Source organism: Erinaceus europaeus, chromosome 6 (assembly GCF_950295315.1).
Source record: "Erinaceus europaeus chromosome 6, mEriEur2.1, whole genome shotgun sequence".
Lineage (NCBI taxonomy): Eukaryota > Metazoa > Chordata > Mammalia > Eulipotyphla > Erinaceidae > Erinaceus > Erinaceus europaeus.
The window spans coordinates 22,204,490-22,223,623 of record NC_080167.1 but is presented as its reverse complement, the minus strand read 5'-3'; the positions used below and the strand labels follow the sequence as shown (position 1 = coordinate 22,223,623).

At 41.8% G+C, this 19,134-nt stretch overlaps 1 protein-coding gene, 1 pseudogene and 1 gene segment (V, D, J or C); 1 reads left to right on the top strand and 2 right to left on the bottom strand.

Moving 5' to 3' along the window:
* Window positions 1–6,621: 6,621 nt before the first annotated feature.
* On the bottom strand, window positions 6,622–12,039 carry LOC132539103 (uncharacterized). The gene is made up of 3 exons (XM_060193307.1): window positions 11,744–12,039; window positions 8,386–8,461; window positions 6,622–7,422 (listed from the first exon to the last, which is right to left on the bottom strand). Exons 1-3 carry the CDS (start codon window positions 11,962–11,964, stop codon window positions 6,736–6,738), a joined length of 984 nt encoding a protein of 327 aa, XP_060049290.1. The 5' UTR covers window positions 11,965–12,039; the 3' UTR covers window positions 6,622–6,735.
* Window positions 12,040–13,877: 1,838 nt separating this feature from the next.
* Window positions 13,878–15,079, top strand: LOC103118560 (leucine-rich repeat-containing protein 19-like; annotated as a pseudogene).
* Window positions 15,080–18,145: 3,066 nt separating this feature from the next.
* LOC103118580 (immunoglobulin lambda variable 1-40-like) lies at window positions 18,146–18,652 on the bottom strand. The segment is given in 2 exon segments: window positions 18,146–18,447; window positions 18,578–18,652. Coding segments are annotated over 2 exon segments (348 nt in total).
* Between the last annotated feature and the right edge of the window lie 482 nt (window positions 18,653–19,134).

The following is a 19,134-nucleotide window of genomic DNA, read 5'->3' as shown; positions in this document are numbered from 1 at the left end:
TAAATAACATTGAGAATAAGAAAACCATACAAAAGATCAATGAAAGTAAATGTTGGTTCTTTGAAAGAGTAAACAAAATCGACAAACCTTTAGCCAGACTCACAAAACAAAAAAGGGAGAAGACCCACATAAATCAGATAGTAAATGAAAGAGGAGATATCACAACAGACACCGCAGAAATTCAACATATCATGCGAGGCTTCTATGAACGACTATATGCCATCAATCTAGAGAACCTGGAAGAAATGAATGATTTCCTAGATACCTACCAACCTCCAAAACTAAGTAAAGAGGACGTAGATAACATGAACAGGCCCATCACAGCTAATGAAATTGAAACAGTTATCAAAAATCTTCTCCAAAATAAAAGTCCTGGACCAGATGGTTTTACAAATGAATTCTACAAAACCTTCAAAGAAGAAGTAATACCTCTACTTTTAAAAGTCTTCCAGAAGATTGAAGACACTGGAATACTCCCTGCCAGCTTCTATGAAGCCAACATCACTCTGATACCAAAAGCAGACAGGGACACAACCAAAAAAGAAAACTACAGACCAATATCTCTGATGAACATTGATGCTAAAATACTGAACAAAATTCTAGCCAACCGGATACAGCAGTATATCAAAAAGATTGTTCATCATGACCAAGTGGGGTTTATCCCAGGCATGCAAGGTTGGTTTAATATACGTAAATCAATCAATGTGATCCACCACATCAACAAAAGCAAGACCAAAAACCACATGGTCATATCAATAGATGCAGAGAAAGCCTTTGACAAAATACAACATCCCTTTATGATCAAAACACTACAAAAAATGGGAATAGATGTAAAATTCCTGAAGATAGTGGAGTCTATATATAGCATACCTACAGCCAACATCATACTCAATGGTGAAAAACTGGAAGCATTTCCACTCAGATCAGGTACTAGACAGGGATGCCCACTATCACCATTACTATTCAACATAGTGTTGGAAGTTCTTGCCATAGCCATCAGGCAGGAGCAAGGAATTAAAGGGATACAGATTGGAAGAGAAGAAGTCAAACCCTCCTTATTTGCAGATGACATGATAGTATACATGGAAAAACCTAAGGAATCCAGCAAGAAGCTTTTGGAAATCATCAGGCAATACAGTAAGGTGTCAGGCTATAAAATTCAAAAGTCAGTGTCATTCCTCTATGCAAACACTAAGTTAGAAGAAATTGAAATCCAGAAATCAATTCCTTTTACTGTAGCAACAAAAACAATAAAATATCTCGGAGTAAATCTAACCAAAGAAGTGAAAGACTTGTATACTGAAAATTATGAGTCACCACTCAAAGAAATTGAAAAAGACACAAAGACGTGGAAAGATATTCCATGTTCATGGGTTGGAAGAATTAACATCATCAAAATGAATATATTACCCAGAGCCATCTACAAATTTAATGCTATCCCCATCAAGATCCCATCCACATTTTTTAGTAGAATAGAACAAATGCTACAAATGTTTATCTGGAACCAGTAAAGACCTAGAATTGCCAAAACAATCTTGAGAAAAAAGAACAGAACCGGAGGCATCACACTCCCAGATTTCAAACTGTATTATAGGGCCATTGTCATAAAAAATGCTTGGTACTGGAACATGAATAGACACACTGACCAGTGGAATAGAATTGAGAGCCCAGAAATGAGGCCCCATACCTATGGACATCTAATCTTTGACAAAGGGGCCCAGACTATTACATGGGGAAAGCAGAGTCTCTTCAACAAATGGTGTTGGAAACAGTGGCTTGAAACATGCAGAAGAATGAAACTGAATCACTGTATTTCACCAAATACAAAAGCAAATTCCAAGTGGATCAAGGACTTGGATGTTAGACCAGAAACTATCAGCTACTTAGAGGAAAATATTGGCATAACTCTTTTCTGCATAAATTTTAAAGACATTTCCAATGAAACGAATCCAATTACAAAGAAGATTAAGGTAAGTATAAGCCTGTGGGACTACATCAAATTAAAAAGCTTCTTCACAGCAAAAGAAACCACTACCCAAACCAAGAGACCCCTCACAGAATGGGAGAAGATCTTTACATGCCATACATCAGGCAAGAGTTTAATAACCAACATATATAAAGAGCTTGCCAGACTCAACAACAAGACAACAAATAACCCCATCCAAAAGTGGGGGGAGGAATTGGACAGAATATTCACCACAGAAGAGATCCAAAAGGCCGAGAAACACATGAAAAAATGCTCCAAGTCTCTGATTGTCAGAGAAATGCAAATCAAGACAACAATGAGATGTCACTTCACTCCTGTGAAAATGTCATACATCAGAAAAGGTAACAGCAGCAAATGCTGGAGAGGGTGTGGGGTCAAAGGAACCCTCCTGCACTGCTGGTGGGAATGTCAATTGGTCCAGCCTCTATGGAGAACAGTCTGGAGAACTCTCAGAAAGCTAGAAATGGACCTACCCTATGATCCTGCAATTCCTCTCCTGGGGATATATCCTAAGGAACCCAACATATCCATCCAAAAAGATCTGTGTACACATATGTTCTTGGCAGCACAATTTGTAATAGCCAAACCTGAAAGCAACCCAGGTGTCCAACAACAGATGAGTGGCTGAGCAAGTTGTGGTCTATATACACAATGGAATACTACTCAGCTGTAAAAAATGGTGACTTCACCGTTTTCAGTTGATCTTGGATGGACCTTGAAAAAATCATGTTGAGTGAAATAAGTCAGAAACAGAAGGATGAATATGGGATGATCTCACTCTCAGGCAGAAGTTGAAAAACAAGTGCAGAAAAGAAAACAGAAGTAGAACCCGAAATGGAATTAGCATATCGCACCAAAGTAAAAGACTCTGGGGTGGGTGGGTGGGAAGAATACAGGTCCATGAAGGATGATAAATGACATAGTGGGGGTTGTATTGTTAAATGGGAAACTGGGGAATGTTATGCATGTACAAACTATTGTATTTACTGTTGAATGTAAAACATTAATTCCCAATAAAGAAATAAATTAATAAAAAAAAAGAAATTAAGAACTGTTTTCAGGAATGGGGTTAGAGTTGGGACAGGTCAACTTATTGGGTAAGAAGTGTGAAAACTCATAGAACTCATCATTTAACCCTTAGGATTTTTAGAGAATAAATGTAGGGTGGAGATCAGCAGGGACATAGGAAACTGTATGGTGAAAATGTCCCTTTTGTCACTCAATCTCAGTCATTGTGCAATAAGTGATTCAGGTGTCCCAGCAGCTGCTTCTTTTAAGACCTACCCCATGGATTACCAGGTGACACTGAACAGGAAGCAAGAGGAAACTGACTTGCATGAAGCTGCTTTCTTTCTGCTAATGGGTCTGAGAAGTATGGCAAGTCCCAGGACACCATCCTCAATCAATAGACGATCATTTCCTATTAGTGCCCTCACCATGGCCTGGAAGATGCTTCTGTACAGGCTCCCGACTCATGGCTCAGGTTTGCCTTAATGAAATTTTAGAGCAAGAATCATCATCTAACTCTCACCAAAATGTTTCAGTTTATAGGAGAAGGCAATAAAGTGAGCTGATGCTACAACTTTGGGTTGTCAGAAAAATCATGATGTAGTTCTCTGTTTTTCTATGTAAGAATGTGTCCTGACTTTTCTCATAACCCAGTAATTCAGTAGAGCCCCCACCACAATCCTGCTCTAACTTAGGTCTTTATGTTGTCACTCACTCCCTAACATGTGATATCAAATATTAGTTCTACCTCCTCACACATTCTTGCCTGGCTAGCTTCATGGGAGGAAGAGAGAGACGACCAGAGACTCGTGACTGAGTGGTACGCAGTTCAGTCTTTATTCATGTGGAACACAGCGTAATCTAAGATACCTCTAATCACAGTCCTGTCCTTATATATCCTGAGGTGGAACTGTCAGGTCAGAAGAGGATGTAAGTAGGATAGGGGGTGGGGAGAAGGAAAAAGCTGGCGAACCAGTGAGGATTAAACCAATGCCCTGGAGGCAGGGTGGTGCTTAGTCAACAGTGTTATGTAAATAGACAGCAGTGTTAAACCGGCAGGGTGGTGCTTAGTTAAGCAGGATTAGAGACAGAGGCTTTAAGCAGGGGGGAGCTGGCTTACTACCCAACACATTCTAATTAGCTAGCATGGCAAACCACTTATAGGTATTCTCAAATTCTATTTTTTTTTTTTAAAGTAATTTGATAGACCTGGGCAGTGGTGCTCCTGGTGGAGCACACATACCATGTACAAGAATCCAGGTTCAAGTCCCTTGCTCCCCACCTGCAGAGAGATGTCTCATGAGTGGTGAAGAAGATGTGCGGGTGTTTTTCTCTCTCCCTTTCTATCTCTCCCCCTCTCAATTTCTTTCTGTCTTATGAAATTTTAAAAAATGCATTTAGTAGCACTGCTCTATACATAGCCTTTCATATCACTGATTATCTTGGGCTCATAATACATGTCAGACACAGTAACAAGGGCCGAAACACAAAGTTAACACACTCTACTGTCACATCCACTGACAACAGAGAAAGTGTGTGGAATTATGTCCCTGTTGTTTCCTAATTTTGTAAATGAATATTAAATCACTAATAAAAAAACCCCAGTAAATAAAAGAGAAATACAACAAAGAAAAAATTTCCACTTAGGAGTCTGAGAGCCCACTGGATAGTATGTGTGCCTTGTCAGACATGTAACCCTGGCTCTCTTCCCGACAGTAAACCTCAAATTAATAAAAGTAAAGACTTCAGAGAGATCTGGGTGGTGGCACAGTGGGTTAAGTGTACATGGCACAAAGTGCAATGACCGGTTTAGGGATCCTGGTTCGAGCCCCCGGCTCCCCACCTTCAGGGGGCATCATTTCCCAGGCAGTGAAGTAGGTCTGCAGGTGGTCTATCTTTCGCTTCCCCTCTCTGTCTTCCCCTCCTCTTTTGATTTCTCTCTGTCCTATCCAACAACAATGACATCAATAACAACAACGACAATAAACAACAAAGGCAACAAAAGGTAAAAATTTTTAAAAGTTTAAAAAATATATTTCAGAAAAAGTCAGTTAGCCATCATTTAAGAATAGAAATGGTGTACATTTTGGTTACCAAAGAAAGTATTATAAAGACAGAGATCTTTATAGAGAGATAATAAGAACAAAGCAGTAATCTAAGTAAATAACAGGATTATTTACTTTTACTGAATATTGTCAATATTTCAGACACAGATTTTTTTGTTTGTTTTTCACATCTGTACTTTGTGAGGAAAGGCAGGGATTTGATATAGTGCAGAGCAGCACATGTGAACAATATAAATCAGTAGCTCTGGGGGATGAGAGGTGGCACACCAGGTTGAGCACACATGTTTCAGTGCACAAGGACCCAGGTTCGAGGCCCCCGGTCCTCACCTCCAGGGGGAAAGCTTCACAAGTGTCTCTGTTCCTCTTTCTCTCTATCCCTCTTCCCCTTTCAATTTCTGGCTTCCTCTATCCAATAAATAAATAAAGATGATGAAAAATTTTATATCCGTAGCTCTTACAGGTGGTGCAGGGCAGGACATGGCAGAGGTAGCAATACAAGACTCTAATTTCTCCATACGGTTTTCCAGGTAGATTAGTTTATATTTCTATTAGATACTGAAAGGAAGCTACAACTCTGATAAGTGATTCGAGAAATAATGTCCAACAGATTGGGGGAGGTGGAGAGAAGTGACAAGGGTGGGGGCAACACAAGTTTGTTCTGTTGACCATCCTTGCAACACCTAGGGGGCAGTGACCACCCAGCCCATAGGAACCATTCCTACTCACTGCTACACAGAGCCCCTCACCTGGACTGGCCTATGCAGTTCTCGCTGATGATGAGGATCTTCGGGGTGGTCAGCAATTTCTCTTCCATCCTGACCCTGCAGGAGCTCTCAGAACGTGCCGAGGCTGTGGGCCATGATGAAAACCTTGGAGGTTCCAAAGCCTGTGGCTGGTTTCTGGCCAGAACTAGCAGAGGTTGAGTGCTGGACACTTGCCTGAATTGGATGCACTAGAACAAAACCCATGTCCAGTGCAGAAGCAGTTACAGAAGCAATTACAGAACTCCCAACTTGTGTACCCCAGAAAGAATTTTGCTCCATACTCCCAAAGGGGGAGAAATGATAAGAGAACAAGAGTAGAGGGGTCTGAACCACAATTCAGGACCCGGAGAGAGAAAAGGAAAAAATAGAAGAATACTCAAAAGGAATAGTAGGTGTAGGTGTGACTTCAGAAGAGAAAGCAGCGCCACAGAAAAGATGGGCAAATATATACAAATATAAATGGATATAGAAATAGTAGTCAACCCATATCTGTGACCTTGGGAGAACTACTACAGTTTCCAATGGAGGGCAAGAGGACACAGAACTCTGGTGGTGGGAACGGTGTGGAATTACATCCCTGTTATCGCAGAATTCTGTAGATCAATATTAAATCACTAATAAAAGAAAAATAAAAGAAATGTGATTAGGGTGTAGATGATGTGGCTGCACTAGTGCCCATGAGAGAAAAATACTTGTCCAGAACCTAAATAAACTTAAATATTATTTTCTAAACTCAACAAATTTAAACTACAGTTGGAACTGAACGAGCTAATTTTTTCAAGAAAAGGTCAGTACCTTCAGGAATACCCTTTCGGGGGGTGGGCTCTGCCTGGGCTCCTCCTGGGTGGACTTCTCCATCTTTTCTGCCACCTGGGTCCTCAGGGACTGGGAAGGTGGTGACCCACTTCTCCTATCTGGAATCTTGGAAGGTCCTTCTGCCCCTGAGCTGTGTGCGCAGAGGAAGGATCTGGCTGGGAATCCTGCTTGCCTCCTTCTCTGCTCTTCTCTGCTCCGTGAGCCTACGGCCTCGCAGCATCCGGTCCTGATGTTCCTTGATCTGCTCAGTCACCTTGGCCATCTGTCGCTTGCTGTTTATCCTCCTAATTGCCATCTGTTCATCTGTGATGGTCACTTCCTTCTTCTCAGCAGCTGCTTTTTTGGGGAGCCCCACCTCACTGGGAATGTCCAGGGCCACCAGTTGGCACTTGTCCCGGAGGCCTCTGGCTCTCTCAGTTCGGTGGATGTGTCTCTGGATATGACTCAACTCCCTTTCAGGGATCTTGCTCTCCCAGCGCTCAGCCTCCTCTGTCCTCAACCTTGGTAATGGCCGCCGTCCCTTCTCTCTGGGTATCGCGTAGTTGGGGTCTATGTTGTAGCACCTGAAGGTGTCTTCTAGCCGCTGCAGCCGCCGCTGCTGCTTCAGGCGGTAAGCATCCAGCCTTTGCTGCCACTGCTGCTTCTGGTCATAGAAAATGTTTCTCTTGCCAGACTGCAAGTTGGAGCCCTTGCCCTGGAGCCCTTGCAGGGATTCCTCATCCACCTGGAGCTCTGTGGCTCCTAGGCTCTTTGATGGCAGACAGTGGTTGCTGCCTAAAGGCTTGTCAGAGGGAAAGGTGAGACCATTTTTTAGTGGGGAGTGCACAGATGTCCAGTGACCGTGGGCTCTGTCTGTCACTCCTACCCTGGGCCCTGGTTGGGCTTCACAACCACTTTTCAAACCTGTCTTCTCCCAACCTCTTCTGCTGCCTCCTGGTTGAAACCTTTACCTTCAACATCCTTGAGAGACAGAAGCAGCCACAGGGGCCCCAGCTCTGCATTCAGGCCTTCCTACCTTTCCAACTCACTGTCTCTTCACCTATGAAAAGCCAGTCCTTACTCCTTTTTCTTTTTCAATACTAGTTTTGTTTCTGCGATGCCTTTGGTTTACAAGGTGAAAACTGCTGCACAAGTATAGTTCCCTACCTCTTTAAAAGTGTATTTCCATACTCATCCCTCACCAAAGTCCACTGGGCCCTCTTAACCTTGTGTTCCATTATCTCCCAGCACCCTTTCCCCATAAGCTCAGTTCTGCAGGGTGAAATGAAAGTCTAAAGCTAATTCTTTCATCTTTGCTTGTGGAGATTCCAAAATATTCCATGTGCAGTAAACTCACCCACTTCAAAAAAGAAAAGGAAAGGAAAAGAAAGGAAAAAGAAAAAAGCACAACCAGGCTTTTCCTGATCATTTTCACTTGCTCTTCCCCTTCATGTAGTCCCAGGGACATAGCTCTGTTGTCTTATCTCTCCAGAGGTCTAGGAAACACCTTAAGAGTCACTTACCTATCTAGGACTCATTCAAGTCAAAATCCTCCTCTGTGACACATCAGTCTAGGGTGACCACCTGTTTAAATTAACACCAGTGATAGGCTGTGAGGGCAGGTGGTGCTGATTCTGTCAAGTCCTGAAATAAGCCTGATGGGCAATCTAGAAACTCATCTCTTCTCCACTAAATCCCAATATTGTAACTTGGCAGAGTCCTATTATTGACTTTTTCCTAGTTTACAGTGGGTGTATATCCTTACCTCAATTTTCATGTCTACTGAATCCAGGAAACCTGATGAGATCCAAGGGTCTTGGGTGTGTTTGATCCATGCCGATCTGGAACATAAAAAGAAGAAATGGATCTCACTCTCAGGCAGAAGTTGAAAAACAAGATCAGAAAAGAAAATACAAGTAGAACCCAAACTGGAATTGGCATATTGCAGCAAAGTAAAAGACTCTGGGGTGGATGGGTGGGGAGAATACAGGTCCAAGAAGGATGACAGAGGACCTAGTGGGGGTTGTATTGTTATATGGAAAACTGGGAAATGTTATGCATGTACAAACTATTGTATTTACTGTTGAATGTAAAACATTAATTCCCCAATAAAGAAATAAAAAAAAAGAATGACAGAAAGAAAGAGAAAGAAATGAAGAAAGAAAGAAAGAAGAGAAAGAAAGAAAGAAATTAGCAAATAAACTGTCTCTAAGATTTTGTGAGAAAAAAAGAGAAGAAATGATGGTGGGATTTGGGGAAAGGCTTCAGGCCACATGCTCTGGCAGAAATTGGATCTTGGAGTTGAGTTGGGTCTCACTGTTCTTATGTAGCATAAAGGAAATTTCTGAAAAGGACTCTTTGATAAGTGTCTTTTTTTTTTTTCTAGATCAAGTAAGGAAATTTTCTTTTTATTTGCTACAGAGAGAAATTGGGAAGGAAGGGGGAGATGGAGATAGAGACCAGATAGAAACCTGCAGACCTGCTTCAGAGCTTGCTAAGCTTCCCTTCTGCAGGTAAGGAAGAAATGTTTTCTGACAAAAAAGCAAAAACAAAACCAAAAAAAACCTAAATAGGACTAGGGAGATAGTACTCCAAGAAGTGTACTTGCATTGTTATGGGCACCACCCAGGTTTAAGCCCTGGAATCACATTGGAGGGCCTATGGCAACAGAGAAAGCTCCAGTGCTAAGTTATCTCTCCGTCCCTTATTCATGAGACATCCGGACTACAAAAAAAGAAGGTGCAAGTAAAGCCACAGTGAGTCTGAGGCTGGGATGGTCAGAAGAACCTTCATCTTCAATACAGCAAACCATGGCCTATGGGGTGCATTGGATCGACCTTCCCGTGGTGCATCCTGTGAGTACCCATTCATTGGGGAAACTGACGATCCTTCCTAGCCGACTGAATCCACATGGATCCCAGTCACTTTCAAAGCCAGCAACAAGCTCCTGACAGCTTTCAAGCTGTTGGTCTTGCTCTTCGAGTCCACCCTGTCCAACGTTTGATGTCTCGTCACCCAATCTGGTCCCCTACGCCTACACTGAACTTCTCTGTTCCAGTCTCTTGGAAACAGAGCTGGCAGTCAACTGAGGTCAAGAACAAACACCTCATCACAGACCCCTGCAAGCGGCTTTGACCTAGCACGTTATGACTGGGCCCTCCTCAATCGCTATCGAACAGGCCATGGCCGGTGCACCGCTATGTTCCATCGCTGGGGAGCCAGAGACGACCCGAACTGCCCCTGCGGCTACAGACAGACTATGACCCACATAGTCAATGACTGCCACCTCTCCAGATTCAAAGGAGGTCTTGAAACTTTACATCAGGCTCAACCTGAGGCTGTTGACTGGCTACGGAAGAAGGGCAAACGCTAGAAGAAGAAGAAGAATAGCAACTCGTTTTTTTAATAATTTCTCTATTGGGGAATTAATGTTTTACATTTGACAGTAAATACAATAGTTTGTACATGCATAACATTTCCCAGATTTCCATGTAACAACACAAGCCCCACTAGAGGTCCTCTGTCATCCTTTTTGGACCTGTATCCCCCCACCCCCACCCCAGAGTCTTTTACTTTGGTGCAATATTCCAATTCCAGTTCAGATTCTACTTGTGTTTTCTGATCAGAACAATAACTCTTGAGGAGAAAACAAACTGGTAAGCCTTTTTTAAGTCTAACTATATACAAAGTCATTACAGTGAATATAATTTATAATCTATTATTTTAAAAAAGCATCAAATATCTAGCATTCTTAACCTATTTCATGATTCTTTCCAAAGGCTCACATTTTAAATAGATAACAGTTTGATGTCAAAGTATGATAGGGGTATGGGGAGGGCTGGAGGAGTTAGCTTGCCTGAGAGGGCACCTGGTTTGCCATGAGAACAACTCAAGTTCAAGTCCCCCCACCCCCATACAGCACATGGGAGCACTAAGGAATTTAAGGAAGCTGTGGTGTTGTGGTATTTCTCTTTATCTTTCCCTTTTCTCTCTGAAAAAGTTGACTCAGAGCATTAGTTAGGTCCAAGAAACAACAGAGAGTATTTTAAAACATTTAAAAATTATATTTATTTATTTATTAGATAGAGGCAGCCAGAAATTGAGAGGGAAGAGAGCTTTAGGGAAGAGAGACAGAGAGACACCTGCAACACTGCTTCACCACTCATGAAGCTTTTTCTCTGCAGGTGGGGACCGAGGGAGGTGTCTGGAACCCAGATCCTTGCACATTACAGGCTGTACACTCAACCAGGTGCACCACCACCTGGCCCCCAGAGTGCTTTTTTAATTCAGAGAATATTTGAAATCTGCTGAAGCACAGTCACATCTAAGACCTTTTGATTCTTAACCTTATTAGATATCAAATAGAGTACATGTTTAGCAATGTTATTTTAAAGTCTTATGCTACTATGACTTAGCAAGAAAGAACAATTTTATATAAAACTGGGCTAAAAGAACTATTTTCTTAAGTACAGTTAATTTATAAAAACTTATAATTTTGATTTCCTTTTTTTTCTTTGCCTGTGAGTTTCTTAATGTTCTTTCCATAGCAGCATTTATTGAGATTTGTGTATACCAACCTTGAGCTGGGAATTTATTTATTTATTTTTGTAAACAAGAAAATTGACCTACTCCTTCCTTTATCAGTGGAATTTTCCTGAAAAGGCCCACTGTGTAGGTGGGGGGATTTTTTTTATTATTGATTTCATTATGATTGACAAATCCGTTGGATAAGAGAGGTATAATTTCACACAATTCCCACCACTTGAGTTCTACAGCACATCTCCCCAATTCCCTCATTGGAAAATTTCTTATTATTTATCCCTCTGGGAGTATGGACCCAGAATCATTATGGGGTACAGAAGGTGGAAGGTCTGGCTTTTGTAATAGCTTCTCCATTGGACATGGACATTGGCAGGTTGATCCATATCCCGAGCTGGGAAGTTAAGTGGGACTTTTAGCTTAATCTCTCAAATGGCCAAGAGGACTAAAGCTGGGAGATATCTACTCAAAGGTCCCAGTGTTAGTTTCAGAGGCCTGTGTGACTCACATTCTTGTGACTCACTGACCCCTGAGAAATGAACATTCCCCTACCTTTACTCACAAGAGAAGGAAAGCAAACCTACTTGTTATATGCATTGAAAGTTTGCCATTCTGAGTCCGTCAATGAGGGAATGCTGGTTGCTGAATGAGTGGATGGGCTATAGGTGGAGCAAGTAGTGCCCTTACTCCCCAGGCCCTGCACTGAGGTTCTGTTTGCCTCTGCTCTCCTCAAGGTCTCCAGCACTCTAGCTGTCCTCTCTGCGGCTTCAACTACTGCTCTGTCCATCGACTGACTTAGGTGCATTAACTGGCTCCCTCCTCTTCCTCCTCTCCTCCCTCCTCCTCCTCTGACCCCTAGTGATCCTAACTGCTCCCCTTTCATCTCGCTTCTATTCTAGCTCCTTATCCACAATACTGTCTACTAGCCGCACAAGTTTCTGGTTTCCGTCAACTGCTCGTTTGCTAGGACGCCATGGCTTGAACCTGAAGCAGTCGCAAGCTCCTTTATGAATCATCACTGCTCTAGGCTGAGACTGTTGTGAAGGAGGCACCTGATTGTGTGATGTCATCTGACTGGTGGCAGATGGGCAGCAGTGGGAGCAGGACTGAGAGGTCAAAGCAGATCCTGGAAGGGGCTCTATATTTACACAGAGGTGTCCCATCTTGGGGCCCTCTGGGAGGTGGCCCATTGGATAAAGAGGGGGACTCTCAAAAGTCACTCTGAGGTCACTCTGAGTTTGATTCCTGGTATCTTATGTGCTCAAGTGATGCTGTTCTGGTCCTTTCTCCTGCACATTCACCTTAAAAAAAATATCCAACTTTTCCCAAGAGGTTCCTGTTCTGAGTTTCTTGTTAAGTTGTTCAAAGAGCTGCTAAATGTGGAGTTGCTAATGGACTGAAAATGAGTGTAAAAATCCTCAGTTATGGGTGAAGGAAATTTTGAGTAGCATTCCTCTGGATAAGTCACTGGGACTCGAGCCCAGGACACACTCATGGCAAGGTGTGAATGTTACACGAGAAACTGCTTCTCTGACTTGGAACATCTTTCTTTGGGAGGAGTAGACTGAATATTTGTCAAGGGAATGGAGCTGGAAAAGACCCTGAGAATGGATTCTGCTTTGCATCACATGCCCTTCTCACTTAGCAGGTGTGTCACTCAGTTAAATGCCACTGCTATGGGGACTGTGAGATTTAATATGACAATGTGTCATAACTTATTCGTTATCCTCATTACTGATCACTCTGTTGTCTCTTGGACTTAACTAATGCTCTGAGCCAACCTTTTCAGAGAGAAAAGGGAAAGAGAAAGAGAAATATCACAGCACCACAGCTTCCTTGAATTCCTTAGTGCTCCAATGTGCTGTATGGGGGTGGAGGGTCTTGAACCTGAGTTGCTTTCATGGCAAACCAGGTGCCCTCTCAGGCAAGCTGACTCCTCCAGCCTTCCCCACAGCCCCATCATGCTGTGCCATCAAACTGTTATCTATTTAAAATGTGAGCCTTTGGAAAGAATTATGAAATAGGTTAAGCAGCTAAATTGCTGTTTTTTAAAATAGTAGCTTATAAATTAAATTCACTAATGACTTTGTACATAATTAAACTTAAAGCAGTAGCACAGGCCATGGCTTGCTGGATTGAAGCAGCAACTCGGTGTCTCTGAAGGTGAAGGTGCTTTTGACGATTCCAGTCTCAGACTCACTGTGACTTTACTCTTTCTTCCTCCCTCCCTCCTTTCCTCCCTTCCTCCCTCCCTCCCTCCCTCCCTTCTTTCCTTCCTTCCTTCCTTCCTTCCTTCCTTCCTTCCTTCCTTCCTTCCTTCCTTCCTTCCTTTCTTCTTTCCTTCTTTCCTTCCTTCCTTCCTTTTTAGTCTGGGTGCCTTACGCATAGAAACAGAGAGACAGAGATACCTCAGTATTGGAGCTTTCTTTGTTAGCCTACCTGCTGTGCTATCTTTCTAATCTACTTAGGTCTTTTTTTTTTTTTTTTTTTTTTTTTTTACAGAAAGCATTCCTTCCTCACCTGCAGGAACAGAAGCTTTCCCAGATGTAAAGAAAGCATGTTTAAGGAGTTTCACTAATAGGGAGGCAGGGCTACGGAGCAGCAACAGCTGTGTTTCTCTCCTCTCTTCTTCTGAGTCAACTAGGAATATCAAAGGAGACCACCTGGGCCTGCAACAAGACAGGACTAGAATGACTTCAGGAACCCACCGTCTCTGACATGAAAACCACATGCATCACCATTGTGTTTTGGCCCTTCTCTATGCTATTATTAACAGATGAAAGCCATACATCTAAAACACAGGGTTATCACTGGGCCTTGGTGCCTGCACAACTAATCTACTACTCCCCAGCCCTTGTACATGATGATGTATGCACTCAACTGGGTATGCCACTGCCTGGCCACTAAAAGAAGTCAAATATAATTTCACAGAAAAGAATTATTCTTTGATTCCAGCAGACATCAATAGAAGTGTTACTATTCTTGATCTCAGTTATAACCAAATTATTCTAAATGTTAGAGACACGATAGTTCTATAGAAATATTTTTTATTCACTCACCTCTATTGGATTCAGAATACTATCTTTATTTTACATACTAATAGCTTTAGTAACCTCTCCAGTCTAGGAGTTTTAAATATCTGTAGAAATTCCATACACATAATATAGCAGGGTACATTTGCAAGTTAAAAAAACCTAAAACAGTTATATCTCTGCCAAAACAAAATATCACAAGTGAATCCTGATATATTCCCACCTCTAAAAGCCCAATACTACTGAATCTGCAAGGCAATGTAATAAGTTATTTTCATGTACCATAACTTTTCCACCTGAACTCAATAACTTTATATGGAAACCCATGAAACTGCTCTTGCAATCTACCGACTTTGCAGAAGTGGTTGAACACATCAAATGTGACACTAGAAAATGAGAACATCACCACATGCAGTGACCCAGATCTCCTGAAAAGCTACAGTATCAAAATAGTGACTTATCCAGAGGAATGCTACTCAAAATTTCCTTCACCCATAACTGAGGATTTTTATACTCATTTTCAGTCCATTAGGAACTCCACATTTAACAGCTCTTTGAGCAACTTAACAAGAAACTCAGAACAGGAACCTCTTGGGAAAAGTTGGATTTTTCTTGTCAGTGTGGTTGTCAGTGTATCGATCACTTCAGTCCCAATTTTTATTGCAATCAAATGCCCAGTGTGGTATAATTATCTGCTTATCTATAGTCATCATCGCCTAGAAGGACATGAGGTGGAAACCTATGAATATTTGTCTTTCACAGATACCAAATATGAATTCTGAAGAAGCTACAGTAATATTGAAACAACCATAATCGTTTGTGATAGATGATGATGGGGTTATTGAAGACAAATACACAGATACTCATGAGTTATGTGAAGAAAATTAATTTCATTCAGTATTTTAAAAATATTTCCTGAATTAGCAAAACAAATTCTGTGTAATTTTTTTTTCTTTTTTTTCCTCCAGGGTTATTGCTGGGCTCGGTGCCTGCACCATGAATCCACCACTCCTGGAGGCCATTTTTTCCCCACTTTTTGTTGCCCTTGTTGTTGTAGCCTCGTTGTGGTTATTATTATTGCCATTGTTGATGTTGTTCGTTGTTGGATAGGACAGAGAAAAATGGAGAGAGGAGGGGAAGACAGAGAGGGGGAGTGAAAGATAGATACCTGCAGACCTGCTTCACCGCCTGTGAAGCGACTCCCCTGCAGGTGGGGAGCCGGGGGCTCGAACCGGGATCCCTATGCCGGTTCCTGGGCTTTGCGCCACATGCGCTTAACGCACTGCGCCACAGCCCGACCCCCTTCTTTGTAATTTTAATAACAACTTAAAGTACAAACACAATGTGTAAACACAATCCCTAAAAAACTATTAATTAAAAAACATCACCATAAAGCATGATTATCACAGCTAAAAAGTTGGTGGTTTCCAAAATGGGCATCACAATTATCTATGAGTTTTGTTTTCAAAAATACACTTGCTTTTCTGTGTATCTTCCCAAGATTTGAAATGAAGTTAAAATCTTATTTAAATGAAAAAAAACAAAATAAAGAAAGCATGTTTACAATTTTTTTATCCCCATCTCCCTCTTCCCTCTCAATTTCTCTCTGTTCTATCAAAGAAAAGAAACATTAATAAAAAAAATTCCTTATTTAGTCCAGAAAAGAAAGAACACCTATCACAGAGTCCTTTCTGCTACATAAGAGCAGCGAGAACCATCTCAACTCCAAGATCCAATTTCTGCTAGAGCACGTAGCCTGAAGCCTTACCCTAAATCCCGCCATCATTTTTTTTTTTAATGTTTCAGATTGGCGTTGATCAAACACACTCAAGACCCTTGGATCACACCAGGTTTCAGGTATTTATTTATTTTTTAATTTTGTTTTCCTTTTTCTGCCTCCAGTGTTATATTGCATAGTGCCTGCACTACAAATCTGCTGCTCCTGGAGGCCATTTTTCCCCCCATGTTGTTGCCCCTGTTGTTGCCCTTGTAGTTATTATTGCCATTACAACTTTGTTTATGAAAATATACTAAAGTTCGAGATTATAATAATATATAATACATATGTGGAAATGGGACCAGATAGTGGCGTCCCCAATAGAGAACCAATGTGCAAGGACCAGGGGATTCAAGATTCTAGCCCTACTTGGGGAGGGAAGTTCACAAGCAGTGTTGTGGATTTTTTTTTCTTTCTCCCTCAGCATTTCCCTCAATTTATAATGGTCTCTATCTATAAAATAAAAGGAAAAAAATGACCACCAAAAGTGGTAGATTTCACTGTGCAGACACTGAGCTTCAGTGATAACCTTGATGGTGATTAAAAAAAAAAGGTAATTGAAGAACAGAAGGGAAACTACAAAGCAGATCTTCGACTGGACTTAAAAGCTACTGCTTTAAGTTTAATTATGTACAAAGTCATTACAGTGAATATAATTTATAAGCTACTATTTTAAAACACAGCAAATATTTAGCTGCTTAACCTATTTCATAATTCTTTCCAAAGGCTCACATTTGAAATAGATAACAGTTTGATGGCAAACATGATGGGGCTGTAGGGAAGGCTGGAGGAGTTAGCTTGCCTGAGAGGGCACCTGGTTTGCCATGAGAGCAACTCAGGTTCAGGTCCTCCCACCCCATACAGCACATGGGATCACTAAGGAGTTCAAGGAAGCAGTGGCGCTGTGGTATTTCTCTGTGGTTTGGGTGTATTGCAGCAAAATAAGATGCTAGGGGTAGGATGGAGATGCGGTTTCTTGTCCTGGAACATGATGGCAGAGGGGTTACATTATTATGTGGAAAACTGAGATATGTTACACATGTACTAACTACTGTTATCTTACTGTTGACTGTAAACAATTAATACCCCAATAAAAGGGGAAAAATAATGTTGTATTAGGTTGCCAACACCCATGTCCAGTGGAGAAGCAATTACAGAAGCCAGAACTTCCACTTTCTGCACGCACAAAAGAATTTTGGTCCATACTCTCAATAGAAGAGAAATGATAAGGGGAAGATGACCAGAGCTCTCTGAACATCAATTCCACCAGAACTGGGAGAGAGAAGAGAAAAAAAGGAGGGACATTTGGATGTAGTAATAGGTGTAGGTGTGACTTAGAAAGGAAGAGAAGATGGGAACATGGAAAAATCTGGCACAAATATACAAATATAGGCAGATAGCTGTAGAAATAATAGTTAACCCCTATCTGGAAACTTAGGGGAACTGCTGTAGCTTCTGATGGAGGGGTTAGGGATTCAGAACTTGGGTGGTGGGAATGGTGCAAAATGATACCCCTGATATCTTTTAATTTTGTAAATCAATATTAAATCACTAATCAATTTAAGAATAAATAAATAATGTTTAATTAAAAGAAGTAATTGACATACAAGAAAACCAAAGGGGGAAAAAGTTGATGTAAAAAATACTATATTGGGAATCGTGACCTTTAACTATTTCACTACTTGTGACACACTTCTTTAGATGCATGCTATAAAAGGGTGAATTTAAATTCACCTTAAATGGGTAAAATGTATTGCATGCCATTTATAGATCAAGAAAGCTATGTAAGACAAGGCAATATGAAAGTGTGACTATCACTAGGCCTATAAAATAGGGCATACTTGGTTGAGCACACATGTTGCAATGTACAAGGACCCAGGTTTGAGCCCCCAGTTCCCACCTGCAGGGGGAAAGCTTTCCACGTGGTGAAGCAGTGTTGCAGGTGTCTCTTGTCTCTCTCTCTATCATCCCTTTCCCTCATGATTTCTGGCTGTCTCTATCCAATAAATAAATAAAACAATAATAAAATAGGTCTGAAATTAAAAAGTCATACTCAGACACTAGTAGGTCCACAGAGTCACCTCTTTGCTGAGGTTTATCATAGACTGTCATGGGGGTGGTCATGGGGAACAAGGAAAGTTTTTTGTCTCAGTTCCCCAAAGGTCTGAAACACGGTGTTAATTACTATTACCATCATATGCAGAACAGCAATAATCGGCTTCATCCTCAGGCTGGAGACTTGAGATGGTGAGGGAGGCTGTGTTACCAGACAGAGAGCCAGAAAAGCGATCTGAGATTCCCGAGGGCCGTGTAGTGCGTATCATGACAGTTTTAGGGGCAGCACCAGGAACCTGCTGGTACCAGCCTGCACCATAGATCCCAACATTGCTCCTACTCCCAGTGCACGTGAGAGTGACCTTCTGTCCCACAGACCCTGACACTGAGGCTTCTTGTGTCAGTTGAGACTGAGCCCAGGACCCTACAACAGAGGAATGAAAACACAAATGTGAGATGAGGATTAATGCACATAATGATTCCCCATTGTATACAGAGAAATCTCTCTTTTCTGCCCCCTGGGACTACCCCCTTTGATTTCAGTAGTCAGATACCTGGAAAATGAGTGAGAAGGGTGAGGAGGAGTGGGGTCCAGTTCATGGTGGCAACACTGCAGGCTCTGCTTCTGAGCTCACAGTAAGAGAACAGCACTGTCTCTTTTATCTTCTCCCTCATGGGAAAACAGAGGGCATACTCCATGCAAATCATCCCCCTCCCCTGATGTAACTGGGACTAAATGGGTAGATAATTGTGCATGTGGTGGGTTTAGTGACTTCTGTGAACCTCTGGGAGTTCTAAGTTATTGGTGCAGCAGGGTCCCAGAGCCTGGTTACCCAGCTGAGCCTCCTCCAGTCTGAAAGGCAGAACCACAGTGCCCCCTGCTGTCGCATATCCAGATGACATCAGAGTGAGGTAAAGCTCCAGAAGACAGACTTCAGTCAGATTCTGCATCCACCCCACAGAAACAAGGAAGACCTTCCCTTTCCCTAGGAAGCAAAGAATTCAATCATTATCTTTGTGCTCCTGATATTGTTGTCAAATCTATGAGTTGCTCATTGGTCACTCAGAAAGTCCAATAAACACTCCCCCCCGCCCCAGAAACTAGTAATAA

What these genes read in the sequence shown, in the direction of transcription:
- LOC132539103 (XM_060193307.1), bottom strand. Translation starts at nt 11,964, where the DNA reads ATGCACCTAAGTCAGTCGATGGACAGAGCAGTAGTTGAAGCCGCAGAG. An exon ending in ACTTTCAATGCATATAACAA is followed by an intron (nt 8,462 to 11,743) that starts GTAGGTTTGCTT and finishes TTTATGTTCCAG; the next exon opens with ATCGGCATGGATCAAACACA. An exon ending in CAGTAGACATGAAAATTGAG is followed by an intron (nt 7,423 to 8,385) that starts GTAAGGATATAC and finishes CCCTCTGACAAG; the next exon opens with CCTTTAGGCAGCAACCACTG.